The sequence below is a fragment of the Aythya fuligula genome, chromosome 28 (genome assembly GCF_009819795.1).
Source record: "Aythya fuligula isolate bAytFul2 chromosome 28, bAytFul2.pri, whole genome shotgun sequence".
NCBI classification, from domain to species: Eukaryota; Metazoa; Chordata; class Aves; order Anseriformes; family Anatidae; genus Aythya; species Aythya fuligula.
This window is the reverse complement of record NC_045586.1, coordinates 1,874,698-1,897,697: the sequence shown is the minus strand read 5'-3', so window position 1 is coordinate 1,897,697 and position 23,000 is coordinate 1,874,698. Positions and strand designations below refer to the sequence as shown.

Below are 23,000 nucleotides of genomic sequence, written 5' to 3'. Positions count from 1 at the left end.
GTAAAATCAAGCCAAAATGGGACTGGCCCCACATTTCCTTTGTACCCTGCTCCTCTTTGTGCCCTTCCTTGCCTGGGGATGCCACCGAGCTGCCGTGTGCCAAAAACGGGGGGGAAAAACGGGGCCGGAGCTGGCACGGGTCCTGGGCTCAAGCAACGACCCCAACAGGCAGAAAAAGCCTCCAGCAGCAACTTTATTTTAGGATCCTGTCCAAATTCCCGTTTTGTCAATAAACCGTGCCCCAAGGCAAAATCCTGCCAAGTGGGACGGGGTGACCGTGGGCAGATGTGGAAAGAGAGAACCCCCCCCATACACCGGGGGATGCGCTCCTGGGACGAAGTGATGGGATGGGATGGGATGGGATGGGATGGGATGGGATGGGATGGGATGGGATGGGATGACCCCTGCATTGCCCCCTGCCCATCACGCCAGTGGCACCGGCTCTGTCCCAGCCCTGGGGGGCCCGGCTCTGTTCCCTGGGCAGTGGGATCGGGGCTGGCAGCCCCCCGTGAGCGCAGCACACGCTCCATCTAGCGGCAGCCTCGTCCCCAGGCTGCGCCCTGCTGTCACCAAGTCCCTCGTCCTCATCCCACAGCCCCAAAAGTGGCAAAATCTTCCCAAATCCCCCCACCCTGGGAGCCCCCTTTCCCCTCCTCGTGCATCCCAGCACCCGGCTGAAGGACAGGGCAGATTTTTCCTCTGAGCTGGCTGCGCTGCAGGGGCTCAGGGCACAAAAACGGGGTCCAAGGTGGGAATCACCCCCTGCACCCCCCAGCAGGGCACCCCATCCTCACCCAGAGCCGTGCCCGGGGCTGGGTGCACCCAGTCTCTCGCCTGGCAGAAAGAAGGGTGCACCCTGGCCCCTCACCATCCCAAAAAACCTTCCCCAAAGGGCTGCACCCACGGGTGCCACAAAAACCTGGGTACCAGGCAAGGGGTGGGCTGCCTTAGGGTGTCACCCTAAGGTGACTTTGGGGCTGGAGAAAGCAAGGAGGTGAAGGGTGGCACGTCCCGAGCCCTGGGGAAGAGAGGCACTGATGGGGACACGCGGCTCAGGGAGAGCTTTTCCTCTCCATTCCTGTAGGTCCTACATAAACACGGGGAGAGCAGCACAAGGCGGCACGGAGCGGCCGTGCGGGACAAGAAACCCCCAGCCCCATCCCATTCCGGGGGGGCTGCAGTGAGCAGAGGTAGAGGGTGAGGAAGGCGACGGCTCCGTGTGCAGGGCAGGGGGGGGCTCAGATGTTTTGGCAGCAGGGAGCCTGGCGGCCATCCTGCTGCGTGGGCAGCACCCGGACGGGCTCGATGGTGGTGCTGGGGCCAAATTCAGATTCGGGCTGCCCGGCGATCTGCCGCTGCGACACGAGGCGGTAGATCTCTGCCGAGAAAAGGGGAGAAGGAGGGAAAGCTTTTTTTAAAAAAAAACGTGGATTTCAGTGGTTTTCAGATTTTCCCAAAAGCTCAAGAGGCTGGGAGCACCCAGCCGTCACGGGGAGCAGGATCCCACCCCCAGAGCTTAAAGAGGTCCCGGGAGGACGCAACCTGGCCACCCCTTACCCGTGAGGATGCTGTGGAAAGCCGTCTCCACGTTGGTGGAGTCCAGAGCCGACGTCTCGAGGAAGGAGAGCCCGTTCTTCTCTGCGAGGACAGCCCGAGCTCAGCCAGGAGTCATAGGGGATGGGGTGGGATGGGGTGGGATGGGGTGGGATGGGGTTTAGGGGATACCTGCAAAGCTCCTGGCCTCGTCGGTGGGCACGGCCCGCAGGTGCCGCAGGTCGCTCTTGTTGCCCACCAGCATGATGACGATGTTGGCGTCGGCGTGGTCCTGCAGCTCCTTCAGCCAGCGCTCGGCGTTCTCGTACGTCAGGTACTTGGCGATGTCGTAGACCAGCAGAGCTCCCACGGCCCCCCGGTAATACCTGGGGGGACAGCGAGGGGACGGGCTCACGGCGGATTCCCAGGGAAGAGACGTGGGATTTTGGGGGGTCAAGGGGGGGACACTCACGCCGAGGTGATGGCCCGGTACCGCTCCTGCCCGGCCGTGTCCCAAATCTGAGCTTTCACGGTCTTGTTGTCCACCTGGATGCTCCTCGTGGCGAACTCCACCCCGATGGTGCTCTTGCTCTCCAGGTTGAACTCATTGCGGGTGAAGCGGGACAGGAGGTTGCTCTTCCCCACGCCGGAGTCCCCGATGAGCACAACTGGATTGGGGGGGGGGGGGAGAACAAGCACAGCGTCAGCCCCCGGCCCCCCAGCACCAGGCAGCACCAATTATCCCCAAATTATCCCCAGCCCTGCACGGACTTGGACGTCCCCATCGGCCCCCATCTCCTTTTCATCCCGAGGGAATCGGGGCATAACCAGGGATTTAAAGAGCTGGTCCCAAAGCGAGCACCAGCCGAGGAGGAGGAGGAGGTGAGGAGGAAAAAGAGGAAGAGGAGGAGGAGGAGGAAAGTCCCTGGGTGTGGGCCAGGTGATGCATTTTCTACCTATTTCCTGTAAAACCTGGCACAACAACAGGCTGCGGGGAGGCTCCGTCACGGCTCCCCTGTCGAGTTTGTTGGGTTTGTGACTCAACAGCTTTGGATTTCTTTTCTTTTTCATTGCTGCTGGCTCGGTCCTTTCCCCGGGGCAATGAGGACTCTGGGGGGGGGCTTCACCTTGCCCTCCCCAGCTGGGACAAAACCCTGCGAGGGACCAGCAGCAGAAGGAGGGAGGCTCCCGACGCCGTGGGGCGCTTTGTGGATGCCTGGGGAGACCACGATGGGCTGGGCTGCCCTCGATGAACAGAGGAGACGCAGCGGCCAGCAATGTGCCAGGTTCGTTAACGAGCCTCAGCGCTTTGATCCAGGCTCGGTGTTTAATTAACGGCAGGTTGCCACTTCCCTTGGCTCAAGCACAAGGTCTCCGACGCCGGCAGTGCTGCTGCAATTTGGCTTCCACTGGCCCCGTGCACGCCCCCGGCAGCGCCGAATCCAGCTGGGGAAACTGAGGCACGCGTGTGCCGTGCCCCTGGAAGCCTTAGGATGCTCCCTCATAAAGAAAGTCGGAAGAATGCTGCTTCAAACCAAAACCAGCACCCGTTTGGGGAAAAAAAGCCCCAGCAAAGCTCCGGGGACCCAGCGAGCGCTGTCCCAGCTCCATGTCCCTAAACACCGCGTCTCCCTTGGACTTTGCCCCCGGTTTGGGTGGAACCGACGGGTTCTGGACTCAAAGCCAGGTTCTCTTATTTTTAAGAAGAGAAAAACTGGGAAGGAAAAGCAGAGCCCAACCTCCAGCCGCCCTCAGCCCCAGCTCCTTTAGGAACCCGGCACCATAGGGGGGAAGCTGCTGGGCCCCCCCCCAGAGCCGTGCCTCCGGCATAGCAGCAGGCGAGACGCAGGGGACTCCCCTCGCTGGGTCCTGGGAGAGCTCTGGGGAGGATTTTGGAGCCACCTGCTTGGCAGGAGGGGTCCCTGCCCACGGCAGGGGGTCGGAGCGAGGAGATTTTTTAGGTCCCTTCCGACCCAAAGCAACTCCGAGATTGATTTCCTGGGCGGGGGCCGGGGGGAGGTGCTGGCGGCTGACTCACAGCAAGGTCATCCCTGGCTCCTATCGCGACTTTTGGATGTCCTGTCGCGACTTGGCGACGTCCTGTCGCCACTTTGCTCCAGCCAACAGCACCGGGACCCCGGCTCCCTTCCCAGGGGGGCTTTTCCCCGCTCCTCTCTCTGCCCACGACTCCCCCCCAGCCTCCTGGGGCTGCCCAGGGGCCGAGCACCCCCCACCCATGGGTGCTGCCCTCCCCCAGCACTAATGAGGAGCCAGGGCCAGGAAGAGCTGCTCGCACCCTTGGGTGCGGGGGCACCCAGCACCTGCCCAGCACTGGGAGCTGGGCCCAGTCCCCGGTTCAGGTCCTGGGCCCCAGTCCTGGGTTCAGGTCCCACGTCCCAGGTCCCGATCCCAGTCTCTGTCCCCTGTTCCAGTTCAGGTTCAGGTCCCGGTCCCTGGTCCCAATCCCGATCCCCAGTTCCCGGTCCCCAGTCCCAGGCCTGGGTTCAGGTCCCCAGTTCAGGTCCCGATCCCAATCCGTGGTTCCCGGTTCCCATCCTCAGTCTCCAGTTCAGGACCCCAGTCCCAGTCCCGATTCCCGGTTCCCGTCCCCGGTCCCGGTCCCCAGTTCCCGGTCCTGGGTTCAGGTCCCTGGTTCAGGACCCCGGTCCTGGCCCCGATACCGATCCCGGGTTCAGGTCCCGGTTCCCGGTCCCCGCTCCCCGGTTGCCAACCCTGGTCCCTGGTTCCCGGTTCCGATCCCAATCCCGATTCTGGGTTCAGATCTCGGTCCCCGGTTCCCGGTCCCCGGTTCCCGGTTCCTGGTCCCGATCCCGATCCCGGTCCCGATCCCGGGTTCAGGTCCCGGTCCCCAATTCCCGGTCCCCAGTTCCCGGTCCCCGATTCCAATCCCGATCCGGGTTCAGGTCCCGGTTCCCGGTTCCCAATCCCGGTCCCGATCCAATCCCGGTCCCGATCCCAATCTCGATCCAATCCCGATCCCGATCCCGGGTTCAGGTCCCAGTTCCCGTTCCCGATCCCGTTCCCAATCCCGATCCCGGTCCCGGTCCCGGTCCCGTACCCTTGAAGAGGCAGTCGTACTCCTCGTCCCGGCCCCGCATCCTGCCCCTGCCCCTGCCCCTGCCCCTGCCCCTGCCCCTGCCCCTGCCCCGAGTTCCGGACCGGGGCGTGGAGGGGGGGGGGAGGCGGGACGGGGCCACCCCCCGCGATCCCATTGGTCCCCCCCCCCCGCCCTCCCCCGCTGCCATTGGCGGGCTGGGCTGTCCGTCACCGCCCGGCGGCTCACCTGGGCCAGGTGCATGGGGGCGGCGGGGCCCCGGGACCCCCAGCCCCCCGTCCCCAGCCGCCTTCTTCCCACCTTCCCCTTCCCCTTCCCCCCTCTTCCCCTATTCCCCTTTTTCCCCTTCCCCCCCTTTTCCCCATTCCCCTTTTTTCCCTATTTCCCATTTCCCCTATCCCCCCTTCCCCTATTCCCCTTCTCCCTTCCTTCTCCTATTCCCCTATTCCCCTTTACCCCCTTCCCCTATTCCCTCCTTCCCCTTCTTCTCCCCTTCCCCTATTTCCCCTTTTCCCCCACTCCTCCTTTCCCTCTATTACCCCTTTCCCTCTCTCCCCCTTTTCCCCTATTCCCCCTTTTCCCCTATTTTCCCTTTCCCCCTTCCCCCCACCTTCCTCTATTCCCCTTCTCCCTCCCTTCCCCTATTCCCCCTTCCCCTATTCCCCCTATTCTTGTTTTCCCCTATTCCCCCCTTCCCCTATTCCCCTTTTCCCTTATTCCCCTTTTCCCCTATTCCCCCTTCCCCTGTCACAGCACAACCCCACTCCCCATGCGGAGCCTCCAGCCCTGGTCCCACACCCGGGGGAAGACCCTGGGAACCCAGAAACATCCCCCATTTCCCAGGGGGTTCGGGAAAGACCCCTTTTTGGGGCCGATCAGCTGCCGGGCATCCCCCCGGGGGCCATCGGGACAGGGGAAGGGGCACAGGGACCCCCATGGGGATGCACCCCATGGGTATGGGGTGGGGGGCGCAGGGCTGAGGCCAGGAGGGTTGAGGGATTCCAGCAGAGCGGAGCCGCCTTTCGCAAGTCCTTTAATGGTGGCAGCACCACATTTTGGGATGCGGTGACCCCGAAGCTGTCCCCACTGGGGACACGGAGCTGTGGGGACAGGCAGGTCCCCAGCGCGCGGCGCAGACCCCACAGCAGGATCGTGGCAGCTCCCGTGGGTGGCACGGCCCCGGCGAGAAACACCAGCAGCACCCTTGGGTGTCTCAGTCCTCTGCACGGCGGGGCTGGAGGGACCGGGATCGGGATCGGGATCGGGATCCGGGGCAGCTCGGGTGCTGGTGTTAATTGCTCAGGACCCGATAAAAACGAGGCGGATGGCGCAGAGCTGCCGGCACTGAGGCTTTTCACCGTTTCTGGCAGAATTTGCCCGCTTTCCAGGCTCTCCACCACGCCGCAGCAGGGGGTGGCACCGCAGGCTGCTTGCCCCCAGCCCGTGTTGGTGGCCCAAAGGGACCAGCCCCAGCCCCAGCTCCGTGCCCTTGGTCCCAGGACCCCCCCGAGCTGCCCGGGGGTGGGGGGCTCAGATGGCCACGCAGCACGGGCGCTTCTCCCCCTGCGCCGGGGCCGAGCTCTCCGGGCTCTCGCTGCCGAGCGACACCGTGCTGCTTTGGCTGCTCCTCTGCTTCTGCTTCTGCACCTTCTGGAAGATCTCTGCAAAACACAAAAGGGTCCGGGGAGGAAAAAAGGGGGCAGATTGGTGTCCTGGGCGGGGGGGCAGACACCTCTGAAGGCTCCCCGTCGTGTTCGGGAGGATGCTTTGTGGGGTTAGGGGAGCAGCGCGCTGCGGTTGCGTCCCCGTGGGTGGCGGGGAACACCTTGTGGTTTCCTCTTGCCCAATTTGGGTCAGGGGTCGAATTTCGGGGTTGGCACGGCACAAATGGCACAAATGGCACCAGTGGCACCACGGCACCCATGGCACCACGGCACCCGTGGCACGGCACGGCGCACCTCGCTCTCCTTCCTGGAGAGGTGCTCCAGGTCCCGCACCGCCCCTCTCCGTCCCCCCAGGCCCCTGCGGGTGGTTCAGCAGGATGCCGGAGACGTTGAGTCAGGAGCACCCCCCCCCCCAGAGGGATTTTTGCCCCCCAGGGGACCGCGGATTACAAGGGGGAGAAGGAGCCCCCGGGGCCTTGAGAACAAAGCCAGTGGGTGGCAGGGAGCGAAACGCCCAGCGCAAAAGGGCCGGAAACCAAACCAGCCAGAAAGACGGCACCGAAACCGGCCCCAAAAGTGCTGGGGCGGAGCAAGGCGGAGGAGAGACGCGCTGGGAATCCTCCGCCCAGCCCCGGGTCCCCACGAGGGACCCCACGAGGGACAGGACCCCACGAGGGACCCCATGAGGGACCCCGTGCCACCCTGCGGTGCTGGAGCGCTCACCCTTCAGGATGGTCTCGAAAGCCTGCTCGACGTTGGTGGAGTCCAGCGCCGAGGTCTCCAAGAAGAGCAGCCCGTTGTTCTCTGCAAGGACAGCGGCCACCCCCACACCCCGTGACGATGGGGACCCCAGCGAGGGCACGGCTCCTTTTGGGGCCCCTCCCGGGATTTTCGGGACTCCCCTTTTTGCCGCGAGCGCCCGCTAGCTTGGAGGCTTGGAGGCTCCCCGCTCGTTTTTGGGGCGGCAGGAGCAGCGAGCGGCCGTACCTGCGAACATTTTCGCCTCCTCCGTGGGCACCTCCCGAGCCTGCGCCAGGTCGGTTTTGTTGCCCACCAGCATCACCACGATGCTGGGCTCGGCGTGGTCGTACAGCTCCTTCAGCCAGCGGTCCACCACGTCGTAGGTCTGGTGCTTGGTGATGTCGAAGACCACCAGGGCCCCCACGGCGCCCCGATAATACCTGGGGAAGAGCCCCACCGTCACCCCGAGGTGTGACACCCCAAAACAGCCTCGTTTATAGGGTTAGGGGGGGCACGGGGAGCCCCGTCCTTACGCGGAGGTGATGGCTCGGTACCGCTCCAGCCCGGCCGTGTCCCAAATCTGCGCCTTGACCGTGGCGTCGCCCACCGCGATGGTGCGGGTGGAGAACTCCACGCCGATGGTGGTGCGGCTGTCGTGGTTGAACTCGTTGCGGGTGAAGCGGGACAGGAGGTTGGTTTTGCCCACCCCGGATTCCCCGATCAGGACCACTGGGGAGGGAAGCCAGAGGATCCCCGCTGGGGCCGGGCGAGGAGGGTGGCGAGGAGGGCACCCGAAAGGCTTCGGGAGGGCTCGGAGAACCTTTCCTGGCCTGATTCAGCCCCGCCAGTGGCCCGTTGCCTTGCTGGATTGTCTCAGAGGGTGGCACAGGGATGACCCTGACACGGCGTGAGCCCAGGAGGGTGAAGACGAAAAAGGAAAAAGGAAAAAAGGAAAAAGGAAAAAGGAAAGGAAAAAGAGAAAAAGAGAAAAAGAGAAAAAGAGAAAAAGAGAAAAAGAGAAAAAGAGAAAAAGAGAAAAAGAGAAAAAGAGAAAAAGAGAAAAAGAGAAAAAGAGAAGGGAAAAAGAAAAGGGAAAAAGAAAAAGAGAAAAAGAAAAAGAGAAAAAGGGAGAAAGGAAGAAAAAAGAAGAAAGCAGCCCCTGGACCATCCTGGCCCTATTGCCAACGGCCCCAAACATGGGCCGAGAATGGGTTTAACCCCCCGGCACAGCAAACGGAGCCCCAACCCCACCGTGGGAGCTCGCAGCCCCTCTCCAAAGCCACTCAGGGGCTCGTAGAGCCCCCCCTGCACCCCCTGAGCACCGCTGAGGCCCCAGCACCGCTCGGGGAGGGGGAATCCAGGCAGCAGGAGCAAGACGAGGACGCTGCCGAGCCCAGGGGACGTCCCCGGTGGGTACGTGGGGCTGGTGGCACCCGTCCTACCCGGTGACACCATGGGGGGGACACCAGCACCCACGTCCTCTGCGCGTGCCACCGCCGGGCACCGCGGCAGGATGACTTTGAAGCGCCCGCCACCCTCGGCTGGCACCTTTACACCTCGCGGGGACGGCCCCAACCGCGTCACCCCCTCCATTTAACCCGTGCCCCCGGGGTGGCAGAGGGTCCCCGGTACCTCCACGGGCAGCGAGGCAGCCCCCCGACCCCACCGCCAGCCCCCCAGTCCCAAAACCCCTCCTCAGCACCGACGGCTCGCTCGAGGGGCACAGGGGTAGCTCCCAACCCCATCCCGGTTTGGGAAACACCAGCCTGGGGGAGCACCCCCGGCCTCATCCCACCCCGTCCTCCGGGTGAAGGCAAGGGGGCGAAGTTTCCTCCTCACCCTTGAAGACGAAGTTGTAATCCTCCTCGGCGCTGCTCATGTCGCCCGCCCCGGCTGGTTTTTTGTGTTTTTTTTTTTTTTCCTCCTTCCCTCTGCAAAGCCTCGAGCGGGGGAGGCCGCCGAGGGAGGGGGATGAGGAGGGCAAAGTCTCCTCGGTGCCGGGGAGCCCGAGAACGGGGGGGCTCAGGAACGGGGCCGGGGGAGCAGAGGGCGCCGCGGGTGGCGTTGGCGGAGCAGCGGGGCCCGGGCCGGGTTGACTCAAGGGGTGGGACGGGTGGTGGCAGCGCAGGTTGGGCAGGTAAAGTCACCCTTGGGACCGTCACGGGGCAGCCGGAGGAGGAGCTGGGCCCGATCCCGAGGCCGGCGCAGCGCGGGGCAGGCTGGGGCAGCGGGGCCAGGAGCAGGGCCGTGGGTTCAGCCGGGATCTGGCCGGACACCGGCGCTTTTCCTCCCCTCTGCTGCCATCATGTGAAAGCCAAGAGCAGCAGGGAGGGGAAAAGAACCCCCCAGACCCCCCCCCCGCAGGAAGGCAGAGGGGTTTTGGGCCCCTTTTTGTGCTTGTTGCAGCCCCCAAGACCCCAAGCTGAGGGGTAGCTGCCCCGTTTCACCTTTTCTCCCTCCTTTTATCTGAGCAGCACAGAAGGACACGAGCACCAGACACGTTTTTATTCCTCTTTCCTTGGTCCCCCCCCCGCAGCAAGCGGACGTCCAGGCTCCGGGGCTCCCCTCCACGGTGTCGGAGCTCTTGGCCGTGTCCCTTGTCCCCCGTGAGCCCGTCAGCTCCCTGCTCCCGGGGTCAGGATGCGGCCACCTGTGTCAGCGGCTCCTCCAGGTACTGCACCAGTGCCTGCGCCTGCAGGTGGGGACCGGTGTGAGGGGTGCTGAGCGCGCCGGGACCGCAGCCCCCAGGGGACCCGGTCACCGCGGGCAAACCCACATCCTGCCCCAGCACCCGGGGGGGATTTGGGATCGGCACGGACGCCGTTTGCGTTCTCGTTTTGGCTTAAATTTCCCCCTGGAGCCTTAAGAACGCGTGGTTTCCTGCCTGAGCTGTCAAAACTCTGCCTGGGGGAAAAAAGCAGCCTTGGCGTGGCTGCTTCCTCCAGCTCTGCCATCCTCTTCCTCCCGGAATCACCCCAACGCCCCCTTTTCGCCCCTCCCCGCCGCGTTACCTTGGCTTTCAGCATCCCAAACCCGACCGTCTCCTTGGCGTACATGCACAGCAGGAGGTTGGCCACGCGCGTGATGGCCACTCGGCCCTCCTGCCCGGAGAAAAACGGGACCTGTCGGACCCCAAAACTGCACAGGGACCCCTGGGGGGTACAGTGGGGTGTCTGTGGGGTTGGGGGCGGGGGGCAGCCCCCACGTACCATGCAGTCCATCAGGATGAACTTGAGGTTGTCCTCGTTGAAGGCCTGGTGCCCGTTCTTGTCGTAGGCCACCCAGATGTTGCTGGCGATGGCGGCGGTCACCCTGGCGTCGGTGTCGCCGTAGCCCGAGTAGGCCAGCAGGGACCCCTCATTGTTCAGCAGCCTGCGAAAGAGACGGAAAAACGAAAATTTGGCAATTTGGGGCATAAAGGGGGGGGGGTCACCAGCACCCAAGGGTGCGGCTGCCACCCCCACAGCTCACCACCCCCCCCCCAAACCCCCCAAGACGATGACGGATCTGGGGTCGACCCCAACGCCCCCAAACAAGCTTTAGGGTCAGGAAGGGGGGGATTCCACCCCCCCCACCACCCCCAAGCAGCCCCCTCAGGACCCCCCCAACCCCACTGCTGGCCCCCGGGGGGGGCTGAGGGACGCCCCCAGCCCGGCTTCGCCCCGCTCACAGCGTGCTCTGGACGCCGCCGGTGTTGGCCTGGCTCAGCACCTGCGTCAGGGCCTTGGGCCGCAGCATGGCGGCGCCCTCCCCCCCCCTCTCCTTCCTCCCCCTTCCTCCTCCTCCTCCTCCTCCTCCTCAGGAGCTACCAGGCGCGGGGCACGCCGGGACTTGTAGTCCTTCCTCCCCCCTCTCCGCGCGGGGCACGCTGGGAGTTGTAGTCCACCCCCCGTACACACACACACCCGCGGCCCGCTCAGCGCGGGGCACGCTGGGAGTTGTAGTCCCGCCCCTCATTGAGGCCTACTCGATCCCCCAAAAAAAATAAAAAATAAAAACCTTTCCCCGGCTCCCAGCCCTTTTTTCCCCTCCCCCGCAGCTTTGCAGCGGCTCCGCCGGGCCGGCAGGGGGCGGAGGAGGCAGCTGGGAAGCGGGGAGGGTTCGGGAGGCGAGCGCCGCCTTTCTCTGTCGGCGGCGGCCCGGGCGGGCGGCGAAGATGGCGGAGCCGAGCGGCGGCGGCGGCGGTGGCGGAGGAGGAGGAGGAGGAGGAGGAGGAGGGGGTGGAGGAGGGCCGGGCCCCGGCGGGGTGGAGCTGGGGGGGCCCGGGGGAGCCCTGATCCGAGTGACGGTGAAGACCCCCAAGGATAAGGAGGAGATCGTCATCGCGGACGGGGCCTCCGTGCGAGAGGTGGGGGGCTGGGAATGGGGGGGTGGAGGGGTGTGAGGGGGTGTGGGGGGGGTTTGGGGGATAGGGGGGGTTGGGGGGTGTAGGGGGGGTTGGGGGGATTTGGGGGGGTGGGGGGGATATAGGGGATTTAGGGGGTGTGGGGGGATTTGGGGGATTTAGGGGGATCTGGGGGTGTGGGGGGGATATAGGGGATTTGGGGGGTTTGGGGGATCTGGGGGGTGTGGAGGGGTTTGGGGGATTTAGGGGGATTTGGGGGTGTGGGGGGGTTTGGGGGATTTAGGGGGATTTGGGGGTGTGGGGGGGATATGGGGGATTTAGGGGGTATGGGGGAGTTTGGGGGATTTGGGGGGTGTAGGGGGATTTAGGGGGTGTGGAGGGGTTTGGGGGATTTAGGGGTGTGTGGGGGATATGGGGGATTTAGGGGGTTTGGGGCGTGTGGGGGGTTTGAGGGATTTCGGGGGTTTGGGTGGTGTATTAGGATTTGAGGGGTGTAGGAGGATTTAGGGGGTGTGGGGGGGGTTGGGGGCTTTAGGGGGATTTGGGGGGTCGGGAGGTGTTGGCTTGAGGTGAGGATTCGGGGAGGGGGGAATTTGAGTGGGGGAGAAATGGTTTTTAGGGGGCGGGGGGTGCTGTAAGGCCCCCTTGGGTTATATGGGGGGAGTAGGGGGGGCTGGAAGGGGGTTGGAGGTGGGGGAGGATGTTTTTTGGGGGGGGCAGAATGGTTTGGGGAGGGGGAGAACGGTCTTGGGGGGAAAGAATGGAGTCGGGGGGGGGACGTGGCATCGTTGGGGATGCGGGGAGGGAGCTGGGTAGGGCTCAGTTTTGGGGAGGGGGCTGCGAGGGCTCAGGGGACCCCCCCCGGTAAGGGGGAACGGGGGGCACGGTGCTGGGGCTGGGCTGGGAAGGGCAGCGGGGAGCGGTGCTTTGGGGTGGGGGGGGCACAGCCTGTGGGGTGCTGGGCTTGGGGCCGGATCCTTTCCCTGGGGGGGGGGCAGAACGGGGCTGCGAACGTTTTTGGGGCAGAGCTCGGGGCCTGCGTGGCACCCATGGGTGCGAGGGCTGCTCCTGCCAGGGAGCTCAGCGGGAGGGGATGGCAAAAACGGCTCCAGCGCTGGCAAAGCGGCGTCACCGCCACGGCTCTCGGCCCCACAGCGTGGTTTGGGGCTTTTAGGGTCCTTCTGCTCCTTCCTAAGCAGCTCCCCAAAACCCGACAGCACTCGGGGGCAGGGGCAGGGGGCTGAGGAGAGCCAGGAGGGCCTCGGGTTTTAGGGCTTTGCCCTCCTGGGTGCTGGGTTTGTGGGGTTTTGGTGCAAAGGCTGCGAGCTCCGTGTGTGCGCTTCTCCTCCCGGCCTTTCCCGGTGAATTTCCGCTGGTCCGGGGCTTCCAAATGCAAAGGTTTTGTGTTTTTTTCGTTTTTTTTTTTTCGTTTTTTTTTTCCCCCTCTCCAATCAACATGGGAATGCCCCAGCTGAGCTGGCGGTGCCAAGCTTATTGGCAGGTGTTAATCCCTCCCCGTCGCCCTGCACGGAGGAGATGGCAGCGGTGAAAGGACGGTGCCCTTTTCCCCTGTTCGGTCAGAGCAGGGCTTTCCTTCCAAAAAAATAAAACAAAATAAAACAAAATAAAATAAAATAAAGCTCGGGCGCTGAGGACAAGCGGTGTGTTGGATTAGCCCTAAGAGGCACGCTTGGTCTTAACTTCGGAAGCCTCCAGCTCGCCTCGAGGTGATTGTTCGACGCCTTCTGAGCTTTGCTCCTCGTCCTGCAAGCGGTGTAGGGCTCGGCTTTGCCTTTTTTGTTGTTGTTTTTGTTTTCCTGAGCGCCTCAGACCTCCTCAGCAGCTGGCGACTGAACAGGCTCCTTTTTTTTGGTGAGGTGCTGCAGGGCTGTCGGTTCCCAACGCCGTTTGCGTGCCCCACCGATGCTATCTGCAGCGTTATCTTCCGATTCCTGGCCCCAGCCGTTTGCCTGACGCGTGCTCTGTTTGTTTTTTTGTTTTTTGTTTTTTGTTTTTTCAGTTCAAAGAAGAGATTTCCAGGCGGTTTAAAGCCAAACAGGATCAGCTGGTTCTGATCTTTGCCGGGAAGATCCTGAAGGACGGAGACACTTTGAATCAACACGGGATCAAGGATGGGCTGACGGTGCACTTGGTCATTAAGACTCCACAGAAGTAAGAAACTGGTCCACACGGGGAGGGGAGGAGGGAGCTGAGAGTAAAGCAGCGCTGGGATTACGCCTTGGTGGAGCAGCTCTGCTGCACCAGGGACCGAAGCAGAGCACTTTTCCCTGGGTTATGGGGCTGTGTGAGCTCGTGGCGGGTTCCTGAGGGGGCCAAGCTGCCCCCCAGCACCATTCGCAGGCGAGGCTTTGCGTAGTTTGAGCCTCTCTTAACTTGGTCATGGTGCGAGATCCCATCTGAGCTCGACGCTGTCCCAGTTCTAACCCAGATGACTCGCTGCTAACAGAAATCACCTTCCCGGTGAGCTTGGCTTAGAGCTGAAAGCGATGCCTGCTTTGTGTTTTTCCCTTCCTGCTCTGTGCTCCAGCCAGGAGCTCAGCCTTTCTCGGGTGCCGTGGAGGACCCGCAGCGCTCCCCGTGGGGCAAAAGGGCTTCCTTGTGGCACCTGCAGGCAGCTCTGCGTGGCCACGTGCGGACAGCTGGCAATTTGGGGAGTCTTGGGCCTTTTTTTTCTGCTTGCAGTGAGGTCAGCAGCTCGAGAGCACGCTGCGGGCACACCCCTTGGTGGCTTCCAGCCCGAGCCTGGCTCCCTCGCATCCGCCTGAGCAAGAACCGCGGGGTGAGCGCGAGGTCCTGCGGGGCTGGGCCTCTCCCAGCGCTGCCCAGTGAAGCAGAAGGCACACGAGAGGCTCCTGGGAGCTGTTTTTGTGCCTCAGCCGCGTCTTGTTGATCTCAAAATGCCCTCTGCGACAGTTCCTTGGGCTCCCTGCTGCAGGCTGAGCGGCCGCCCGGGGAGCGAACGGGGCCGCGGCTCTTTGTGCAGTTCTGCTGTCCCCCGGGAGAGCTGCTGGAGTGGAGATTAGTGCTTTTTTTTATTATTTACAAAGAAGGAGAGTGTGTATTGTCAGCTTCTGCAGGAGGTCTTGCTCTGAATCCTGCATTTCCAGGTACCTTGATAGGCTGAGGCTGTTTACTGCTGTCCCCGCAGCAAGCTGCGCTAGTTGGGAACCTTTTCAAAGGGTAAATGAGAGAGCTGTCCTGGGCTGCTCGTTTTATTCTCCACGAGTCACAGATAAGCGCTTACTGAAGTCATTACAGCCTCTTCCTGTGCTGAGAGAAACCAAGTGACCTTTCTCCAGCTTCCTTCTTCCTTTTTTGTTAAGCTTCCTATTTGCTTTGTTCCCCACGCGCTCTGCCTCCCCATCGGTGGCCGGTGGTTTTCAGCACCGGTCGGATGGGGCTGGATAACAGGGTGAGACCTTCAGGGCAGGTTCTGAAAGTCCCAGAGGACACGTGGAGAAGGAAAGGGGCTTAGAGAAGGGATTTGGGGCAGGAGAGAGAAGAGAAGAGGGTGGGAAAAACAAAAATCCAAGAGTTTGCCGTTCGTTATGCGTTAGTGACATAAATGGCATTTCTTTTTTTTTTTTTTTTTTTTTTTTTTTGAGGTGAGTAAAGTGAATTTTGCCATCTAATTTCATTTGAAAGCTCTTCAGCGCCAGTCCAGGGCTCTCGCTGTCACGGCTGCAGATGCCTCAGAGAATCTTTGCCATGTTCTTTTTTTAAAGGCCCATAAAAATCCCAAGGAAAGACCCGTGAGTACGAGGTGCTGGCTTGGGTCAGTTTAGTCAGGATAGCTGGCGCCCCGTATCTGCTGCTGCGCTGTGGCTTGTGGTCCTGTGGGTGTTAAAAGAAGCCACGGAAAGCTTGTGTTGGAAGGAGAAGCCTCACGTGGAAGGTAAAACCAAGAGCAGAGGTGTGAATTCATAACCCTGCTGGCCAGAAGTGTTGTCTGGGGCGGATGCTCGCTGCTTCGTGCCTCGTTTCTCCATCTGTAGGGTAAGGCAGACACTTAACTTTGTCCCCAGGAGCACCAACAGAAATGCTCAGAGCAGGAGAGGAGTTGCAGCAAAGCCAACTCTTGTTTACCCCATCCACTAGCCCTGCTGTAACCTCCTGTGGTTTCTGCGGGAGCAGCAGGAGGATTTTCCTGTTTGGAGCAAACTCATTGCTCAAGGATATGGCTGAGGTAAAGAGTTCAGCGCGATTCAAGCGAGAGCTAGATGCAGCTCGGAGGAAGACCAGTCGAGCCACTCGGTGTGGGCCAGGATGAAATGTCAGAGGCTGTTATGCATCAGGAGGGTGGGAGGCAGATTCCAACAGATGGAAGGCATCTGGGAGCCACAGCTGTGCAGCCGGGAATGAAAGCAGAAGGGGCTGGCTGCTGCTGGGCCAGCGGGCTTGAAGGGAGGCTGCCTTGCTCCAGGGCGCACGGTCCCGTGTCCCACGCGGAGGATTCTGCTCCCATCTCCCTGTTTTCAAGAGTTCAACGCCTGGTTTTGTTTCTTTGCAGGGTCCAGGATCCAACAGCTGCTGCTTCTGCCCCCAACGCTGCTTCTGCCCCCACCTCCACCTCCCCTTCTCCTGCTGCCCCGTCTCAGCCTTCCACATCCAGCAGCGCCGCTTCGGACGCCGGCAGCAGGCGGAGCAGTGGGTCAGGGACTGGGGGAGGGCCTGGAGATGGAGGCCCCAACAGTGCCACGTCCATCCTCTGTAAGTGCTGGCCGGGAGAAAGCCGAACGGGAAGGAGCCGGGAGCCCCTGTAATTGTCTCTGCTGCTTGCATGAGTCGCTTCCCTCAGTGCAGCTCGGTTTGCCTGCTCAGGAGAACAGCAAAAACCCTTTTGCGAAGCATGTGCAGGGGGTGTCCTCCCTCAGAGCTGGCTGCCGTAGGAATAGGATACCCCCAGATGAGTGTGGGTGCAGTTCAGCTGCTGCACTTGTCCTCTTCTTGCAGCTGCCAGCGGTTTCTGACTCCCTCCTCTCTCCCCGTGTGTTGTTCCCTCTCCAGCTGGCTTCGGCGGCATCACCGGGCTGGGCAACCTTGGGATGGGCTCGGCCAACTTCATGGAGCTCCAGCAGCAGATGCAGAGGCAGCTGATGTCCAACCCCGAGATGCTGTCGCAGATCATGGAGAACCCCTTGGTGCAGAACATGATGTCGAACCCGGACCTCATGAGGCAGATGATCATGGCCAACCCCCAAATGCAGCAGCTCATGGAGCGAAACCCGGAGATCAGCCACATGCTGAACAACCCAGAGCTCATGAGGCAGGTGGGTCAGCACGCCGGGGGCTTCTCCGAGCAGGTCCAGCTTTGTTTGTGGACCAGCTTCGGTGTCTGCTCACGAAAGGGGGCGTGTGAATGCCAGCCTGATGAATTTAGAGATCTCCTCCTTTTCCTTCCCTCTGTAAGCTCCTCACAAACAGATGGTGGTCCCGAGTTAAGTGAATAGCGATTACACAACCCACATGCCTGCAACTCTTATCTCCCTTGCAGGGCTGTTGTATCTATTTCATGGTGGGCAAAAAAAAAAAAAATAAAAGGATGCTTGGATCGTTCTGGTGTGCCACACACAAGGCTGCTGTGTTCCATGTAACGGGAGCAAAAGCAGTCAGGGAGAAATGAAGCTGCTGTGAATGGGTTTTGTTCTTCTCTTTTTCTGGGGCTGGATTAAGTACAGACCACAGAGCTGTAGGGTTGATGTTTTACTAATAAAATATTACGCTAGGCATAGGCTGGGATCCTAGAGGTCTCTTTTTTTCTGTACTGTCCCAGAACAGAGAGGGCCCGTGCCCCGGAGAGCGAGCTGTCTGTCTGAAGGTTTGTCGGAAGGGAAGCTGGAGGGGAAAAGTGAGAGTGTGAGTGTTAAATAGTTGGCAGGGCGCTGCTGTTTCTCCAGGAAGACTTTTCAAGAAGTGTTTCCCAGCATGAGTGTAGTTTCCCTGTGCTTCCAGTTGTCTTTCCTTTCAACTGTGTTGGGCCTACGTGAAATATTCCAGCGTTGCAGGGCTAAATGGTGAAGGATCCATATTTATGCATCTCCTCAAAGGGCGTCTGGGTGTTCCTTGAGCAGGGGAGACCCACGAGAAGTCTGGAGATGGCGAATTACTCGGTTTTCCTGCAACAGGAAGGATCCAGCCTCTTCCACCTTCTCAGTTTTGGAACGTGGTCCACCTGCTTGGAGTGGGAACATCTGGGTGTTAAATGTTTGGATGTCCTGATAGTGCTTAGAAACGAAACAAGGCGGAATCGAGGTTATGAAGGAAGAAAGCTGAGCAAGGGTGGGAGGAGCCAGGATCCCTGGGCTCCCTTTGCTTGGATAAATGATCTCTCTGCTCTCCGGCTGTGAAACGGGTTTAATTATACTCTTTCTTCTGGGAGCTGAGCTTTAACTCTTGCAGTGCTTGGTTGGTAAATCAGTAGAATACCACCGGGCTGCTCCCCAGGCTCTCAATCTGCTCCAGTTTTTGGTGGTGCACATGGACCTGAACTTCCCACCTTTCTCTCCTTCTCGCAGACAATGGAGCTGGCTCGTAACCCTGCCATGATGCAGGAGATGATGCGGAACCAGGACCGTGCTTTGAGCAACCTCGAGAGCATTCCAGGAGGCTACAACGCCCTGCGCCGCATGTACACGGACATCCAGGAGCCCATGTTCAGCGCAGCCAGGGAGCAGGTACGGGCTGCGTGCGGGGCACAGCACACCGAGCAGGGGGATCTGGCCTCTCCCTAACCCTCGTGGGGACGGGCAGCCTCCTCAAACCACAGCTGTCCACCCCCTCCCCTTCCAATTACGAGCGCAGCCGTTAGTAGAACGTCGTGCGGTGCCAGTCAGCTGCCTTTTTACTGCGTGGTTTGGGTGTAGAGACCTGCCCTTGCTCCTCTGGTCTCCGAGCAGGCTGGGTGCCAGCCGGTGCTGATCCGAAAGCCCCACAGCTTCGTTAGCACGGCCCTCAGCTCCCAGCAGGGCTTAGTGTATTAGCTCAAGCCCGACGCCTTCGGATTGGAGCTGGCTGGGATCCAGCTGGCTCGGAGCACGGGAGGAGCGAGCGCAGGTCTGGCTGCAGAAGGCTGCGCAGACATACTCCAGTCTAGCATTACCTACTGGTATGTCCGGGTGCTGATTTTTACATGGATGTTTGGAAGGCCTGCGCTGGGGAGCCAAACCCAGGGCTGCGGCCGTTTCTCGAGCCTGGAGTTTTTCGGGACGTGGCGTGTTGTGGGTTACAAAGTTCTCGGGAAGCAAACTATGGCGTGTGTTTAGCAAATCCTGGACCCAGATGGATACGACGGGCTGTTCCCTAGCCACGCAGCGGTGGGGTTAGTCCAACGTTCCCTGTTAGGGCTGACTGATTAAGGCTCTTTCTTCCTTCTCCCCTTCTTCCCTAGTTTGGCAACAATCCTTTCTCTTCCTTGACGGGGAACTCTGATAGCTCAAGCTCTCAGCCTTTGCGGACGGAGAACAGAGAGCCGTTACCGAACCCCTGGAGCCCCACGCCCCCTGCTTCCCAGAGCCAGGCGCCCAACAGCGAAGGCAGCACTGGCCCAGCAACCACCCAAAGCACACCGACCGTATCCAACCCCTTCGGGCTGAATGCTGCTAGCATTGGGGCTGGTACGTAAGCGAGAGAGGGACCAGAAAGAGGGTGGCAAGCAGCTGTGGCTGTTCACAGCCATATTCCCTGTTGCCTAGTGGCTAGGTGGTGTTGTACTTCAGGTGCTGCAGCAGTGCTCAGGCTTGTAACGGGTTTTCCTTTGTCTTCTCTTCCTTTTACCCTTACAGGCATGTTTAACAGCCCAGAGATGCAAGGCCTCCTGCAGCAGATTTCCGAAAACCCTCAGCTGATGCAGAACATGATCTCTGCCCCTTACATGCGGAGCATGATGCAAACTCTTGCCCAGAACCCGGACTTTGCAGCACAGGTAAAAAGCATTGTGTTTGTAGCTGCTATAATCAGGGCATGACACATACGAGACCAGTCTGCTTCTGTAGTTGGAGAGGTTTTTTTCTTGCTGAGAGCTGAGTGAATGTGTACAACTTTTGTTTTATTTCTCAGTAGCTTGAAGGTAGTCACAGTAAGCAGTGAACTCTGTGTCTTTGGTGAGCCCCTAACGAAAGAAAGTGGCTTTCAGAGGCACGTGGCGTTGGCCCTTCTCTTTGCCCTTGGGTCCTGCGTTCAACACTGCTGCCAGGAATTGAGCTGCTTTATTTCAGTTCCCACTAGCAGGGGAACGCGCTGAAAGCCCAGGGAGGAAGTCAGGGACGTGACTGACTTGTTCTTCATGGCTTAGTTAATGTAGGGTCTAACAGCCAGCGGCAGCAAGCCTCTGACCCTACCTACGTGTGCTGTCTCTTGCTAGATCATGGTAAATGTCCCCCTCTTTGCTGGGAATCCACAGCTTCAAGAACAGCTCCGCCTTCAGCTCCCTGTCTTCCTGCAGCAGGTAAAGGCCCCTGTCTGGCCCTGTGCTGCTCTCAGCCCCCGGGCTCCAGAGCTTTTGCATCCTCTGTAGGCAAGGGAGCATCTCGGCTGTGTCGTCAAGTGGTGTAGGAAGCATGTGGGCGTGGGTGGTTTGGGCTGTGAAAAAAAGGGGTTTGCGCAAAGGAGAGGGGAAAGTGAGAGCGTGTTTGGCCACCTAAATTAGGTAATCTAAGCTGCCTAAAGCTGGCCTTGAAATTGGACTAGTTAGCATGCATGAAACCCCTTTGTGGACAGCCTCTCGCAGTAATGAGCTTACAAAACTGAAAACAGCTAACTGTGCTAGAGCAGCTGGGTCACTCAGGTAAATCAAATAGAATCGCTTTAATTCCGAAGGCGTATGTCCCCCTTTCTAAGCCGATTCACCGAGCCTCTTTAGGAAATTTGATCTGAGCTCTCCCAGCGTCTCTGTGTAGATGAGCCCTGCAGTCTAGAGACTCGAAGGAGAAACCAGACTCGCAGGTTGGCCCTGGCTGCAGGGCTCGAGGCGCAGCTCTGTGCAGAGGCTGGTTCAGATTTAAAGCTGGTGGCTTGCTGGCTGCAGAAGCTCTCGCTGTTTGGTACTGCTGAGCGTTGATTTTTTTTTTCCCCCTTTGTTCCCAGATGCAGAACCCAGACTCCCTCTCCATTCTCACCAACCCCCGCGCCATGCAGGCGCTCCTCCAGATCCAGCAGGGACTCCAGACGCTGCAAACGGAGGCCCCAGGACTAGTGCCAAGGTAATGAGTGCTGGGTTTCTGCAGGCAGAGCTGACGTGCTCGATACCAGCAGGCAGACGAGCGGTCGATTCATCAAGGAGAGGCATGGGGACCTGTGTGTGTGTGTGTGCCTGCAGGCCTTAGCGAGCTCCAGCTAATTAGCACGTTCTGCTTGTTTGCACTCAGTGCGGGGGAAGTCCTTGACCCTTTCTTTTCTCCAAAAAGATTCGGGAGCTGCTGGGTCCCTCCCCTGTCTTTTGGTAGCGGTTGGACCCGAGAATTTTGTCTCTGAGGAGGAACGAGATGCGCAGCCAGGAGGTTGGGTGGGGAAGTGAGGTCAGACTGATCTGCCAGCAGCCCTCGGGCCCTCTGCTCTCTGACAGCGCGGGTCTCCTTCAGCTTTTGCAGTTCCTTTCAGGCTGCACCTCTGTTGGGATTGCCTGTGCCCCGTGGCGTGCATGATTGGGGTACAAACGAGGCCGACGAGGTCTACAAAGCTGTCCCGAAGCACGGGTTGTGGCGGGGGCTTCCCCCCTGCTGCCCAACTCCCACGAGACGGGCAGGGGACGCCCAGAAGCGCCAGCTTGCCCCTGAGCACACCCTGCCTTTTTCTGCAGCCTCGGCTCCTTTGGCATGCCTCGAATGCCCCCGTCCTCCACAGGAGGAAGCACAATCCCGGAGAACCCCGTTCCCTCTGCTTCGACGCCGGCCAGTGCCTCTCCAGCTGGGGGTGGTAACCCCCAACAGCAGCTCATGCAGCAGATGATCCAGCTGCTGGCCGGAGGAAGCTCTCAAGTATGTAACGCTCAGCCCCACGCTGCTGGGCTTTTGGGGGACACCTGCAGGGTTGAGCTAGAGCTTGTCCCGATCCCACCCCGCTCCGGGGACGCGGGTCCGCAGCGGATTTCTCTTGGGTGCGGTGCTTGCTGCTAAATTTGCAGGATTTGGTGTCCCAGAGTGGTAATTTTGGGGTAAATGCTTTGAAACTAAGAGCACCGTGCACAGTGCTGCTGTCGCTGTAGGTACAGGACTGGGACCAACTGGGTGCTGACTGGGGGCTCTGCCAGAACCTGGGGTAGGTTGGGGGAGGCTGGTAGCGTCGCCAAATGAGCCTGGAGAGTTTCAGTGCTTGGCACAGGCTCCCCGTGCAGCCGTTTCTGTCCACGTTGGATGTCATCTCCTCTCCCTGCCTCTAAGGTCTTTGTCCTCTTCCTCTGTAGGCGCAGAGTCCTGAAGTGCGATTCCAACAGCAGCTGGAGCAGCTGAATGCCATGGGCTTCATTAATCGTGAGGCCAACCTCCAGGCGCTCATTGCCACTGGTGGAGACATCAATGCAGCTATTGAGAGACTGCTGGGCTCCCAGCCTTCCTAAACTCTTGTCATGCTGCCCCACAGATGTCAGCACACGCATCCATACACATGCGCAGGGGGATCTTTCAGGAAAGCCCACCATCATTTTCATATCTGACAGCTGTCCATGTATTTAAAACAAAAAAGATACAGCTTAACCCCTGACCTTCCTACTAAGTTAAGATTTCATGTTGAAATGCTCTTTAACTGGCTTGTATGTGGATTCCAGTTCTCATCGTGGCCACAAAGACTTCAGATGTGTATTTTTTCCTAAATATGCCCTCTGTCTCAGACACTCTTCTCTCTTTCTCTAGATGGTAGAGGCGATACTTCTAGTTATTTACCTGAATGATTGTGTTTTGAGTAGCTTGATTTTAACTGTACATGATTCCCTCCCTTAGCCTTCCTTTCAGGCAAATATTTAAAACTTGAGCCAAGTTTGGTTTCTGGTTCTTTCTCCCAGCATCTTATTGGGAATGGATCAAAAGAAAAAATTGAAGTGACTTGGAAATTCCTGATGTCATTTGTCTTAATGCTTCATGGGATGAACCGAGCTTGTGTCCCTCGCACGCAGGTGTCACAAATCTCCTGGGAAAGGGGTGATGTGCATGGAAACGACGTCTGCACTATGGTTCCTGACGCTGTTGGGATAGTGTAGAGTAGCCTGGATGCCTTCAGGGATCAGGCTTGGAGTTGAAGTGGCGTGCAGAAGGTGTTTGAAAGGTGGGTTTCTGCCCAAACAATGCCGTTCTTGTGCAGCGATGCCGGGGGTTTGTTGGCTCAGCAGGTTCATTTCTGAAAGCGTAAAAACAAGAAGAGGTTGAAAAATGAGTTAAAGACCTCTTCTTTCCACTGGAAAATGTTGACGTTCATGTTCTTCCCAGTTTAGACCACCCTCCTCCCCCCATTTTGGTGTGTTTGAATGTTACGACTCTCCAAGAAAACTCTCCCCAAGGACCAGCAGGGTGATATTTTCCCAAGAGCCTCCATGGCTGTGTAATTTGCATACCATTTTTATCAAAGAAAAAAAAACAAAACAAAATAAATGCGCACAACCATCCGTCTCCCTGCGCTCCATGTATCTTCCTTGATT

General features: G+C 59.9%; 4 protein-coding genes across 4 annotated transcripts; 1 reads left to right on the top strand and 3 right to left on the bottom strand.

Moving 5' to 3' along the window:
- Window positions 1–1,208: 1,208 nt before the first annotated feature.
- LOC116499697 (ras-related protein Rab-11A-like) lies at window positions 1,209–4,652 on the bottom strand. The gene is made up of 5 exons (XM_032204520.1): window positions 4,613–4,652; window positions 2,006–2,201; window positions 1,726–1,919; window positions 1,558–1,638; window positions 1,209–1,378 (listed from the first exon to the last, which is right to left on the bottom strand). The coding sequence occupies exons 1-5, from the start codon at window positions 4,650–4,652 to the stop codon at window positions 1,239–1,241; spliced, it is 651 nt and encodes a 216-aa protein (XP_032060411.1). The 3' UTR covers window positions 1,209–1,238.
- Window positions 4,653–6,139: 1,487 nt separating this feature from the next.
- RAB25 (RAB25, member RAS oncogene family) lies at window positions 6,140–8,893 on the bottom strand. Its single transcript, XM_032204479.1, has 5 exons — window positions 8,854–8,893; window positions 7,548–7,743; window positions 7,261–7,454; window positions 6,997–7,077; window positions 6,140–6,270 (listed from the first exon to the last, which is right to left on the bottom strand). The coding sequence occupies exons 1-5, from the start codon at window positions 8,891–8,893 to the stop codon at window positions 6,140–6,142; spliced, it is 642 nt and encodes a 213-aa protein (XP_032060370.1).
- Window positions 8,894–9,496: 603 nt separating this feature from the next.
- On the bottom strand, window positions 9,497–10,773 carry LAMTOR2 (late endosomal/lysosomal adaptor, MAPK and MTOR activator 2). The gene is made up of 4 exons (XM_032204480.1): window positions 10,685–10,773; window positions 10,224–10,386; window positions 10,026–10,115; window positions 9,497–9,706 (listed from the first exon to the last, which is right to left on the bottom strand). The coding sequence occupies exons 1-4, from the start codon at window positions 10,750–10,752 to the stop codon at window positions 9,650–9,652; spliced, it is 378 nt and encodes a 125-aa protein (XP_032060371.1). The 5' UTR covers window positions 10,753–10,773; the 3' UTR covers window positions 9,497–9,649.
- Window positions 10,774–11,170: 397 nt separating this feature from the next.
- On the top strand, window positions 11,171–22,939 carry UBQLN4 (ubiquilin 4). The gene is made up of 12 exons (XM_032204305.1): window positions 11,171–11,198; window positions 11,244–11,362; window positions 13,380–13,531; window positions 15,891–16,090; window positions 16,388–16,650; window positions 17,896–18,054; window positions 18,768–18,993; window positions 19,162–19,301; window positions 19,740–19,823; window positions 20,462–20,577; window positions 21,174–21,351; window positions 21,777–22,939. Exons 1-12 carry the CDS (start codon window positions 11,171–11,173, stop codon window positions 21,927–21,929), a joined length of 1,818 nt encoding a protein of 605 aa, XP_032060196.1. The 3' UTR covers window positions 21,930–22,939.
- The last annotated feature ends 61 nt before the right edge of the window (window positions 22,940–23,000 follow it).

Bases quoted from the DNA above. Each gene is read 5' to 3' on its own strand.
- LOC116499697 (XM_032204520.1), bottom strand. From the start codon at position 4,652: ATGCGGGGCCGGGACGAGGAGTACGACTGCCTCTTCAAGG. The intron at 1,920-2,005 runs GTGAGTGTCCCC...CTGTCCCCCCAG, and splicing joins TACCGGGCCATCACCTCGGC to GTATTACCGGGGGGCCGTGG. The intron at 1,379-1,557 runs GTAAGGGGTGGC...TTTTCTCGGCAG, and splicing joins TTTCCACAGCATCCTCACGG to AGATCTACCGCCTCGTGTCG.
- UBQLN4 (XM_032204305.1), top strand. From the start codon at position 11,171: ATGGCGGAGCCGAGCGGCGGCGGCGGCG. The intron at 11,199-11,243 runs GTGGCGGAGGAG...GGGGTGGAGGAG, and splicing joins GCCGAGCGGCGGCGGCGGCG to GGCCGGGCCCCGGCGGGGTG. The intron at 16,651-17,895 runs GTGGGTCAGCAC...TCCTTCTCGCAG, and splicing joins ACCCAGAGCTCATGAGGCAG to ACAATGGAGCTGGCTCGTAA.
- LAMTOR2 (XM_032204480.1), bottom strand. From the start codon at position 10,752: ATGCTGCGGCCCAAGGCCCTGACGCAGGTGCTGAGCCAGGCCAACACC. The intron at 10,116-10,223 runs GTACGTGGGGGC...TTCTCCGGGCAG, and splicing joins TCATCCTGATGGACTGCATG to GAGGGCCGAGTGGCCATCAC. The intron at 9,707-10,025 runs GTAACGCGGCGG...CCCCACCTGCAG, and splicing joins TTGGGATGCTGAAAGCCAAG to GCGCAGGCACTGGTGCAGTA.
- RAB25 (XM_032204479.1), bottom strand. From the start codon at position 8,893: ATGAGCAGCGCCGAGGAGGATTACAACTTCGTCTTCAAGG. The intron at 7,744-8,853 runs GTGAGGAGGAAA...TTCCCTCCCCAG, and splicing joins TTACAACTTCGTCTTCAAGG to TGGTCCTGATCGGGGAATCC. The intron at 6,271-6,996 runs GTGAGCGCTCCA...TGTGTTTTGCAG, and splicing joins TTTCGAGACCATCCTGAAGG to AGATCTTCCAGAAGGTGCAG.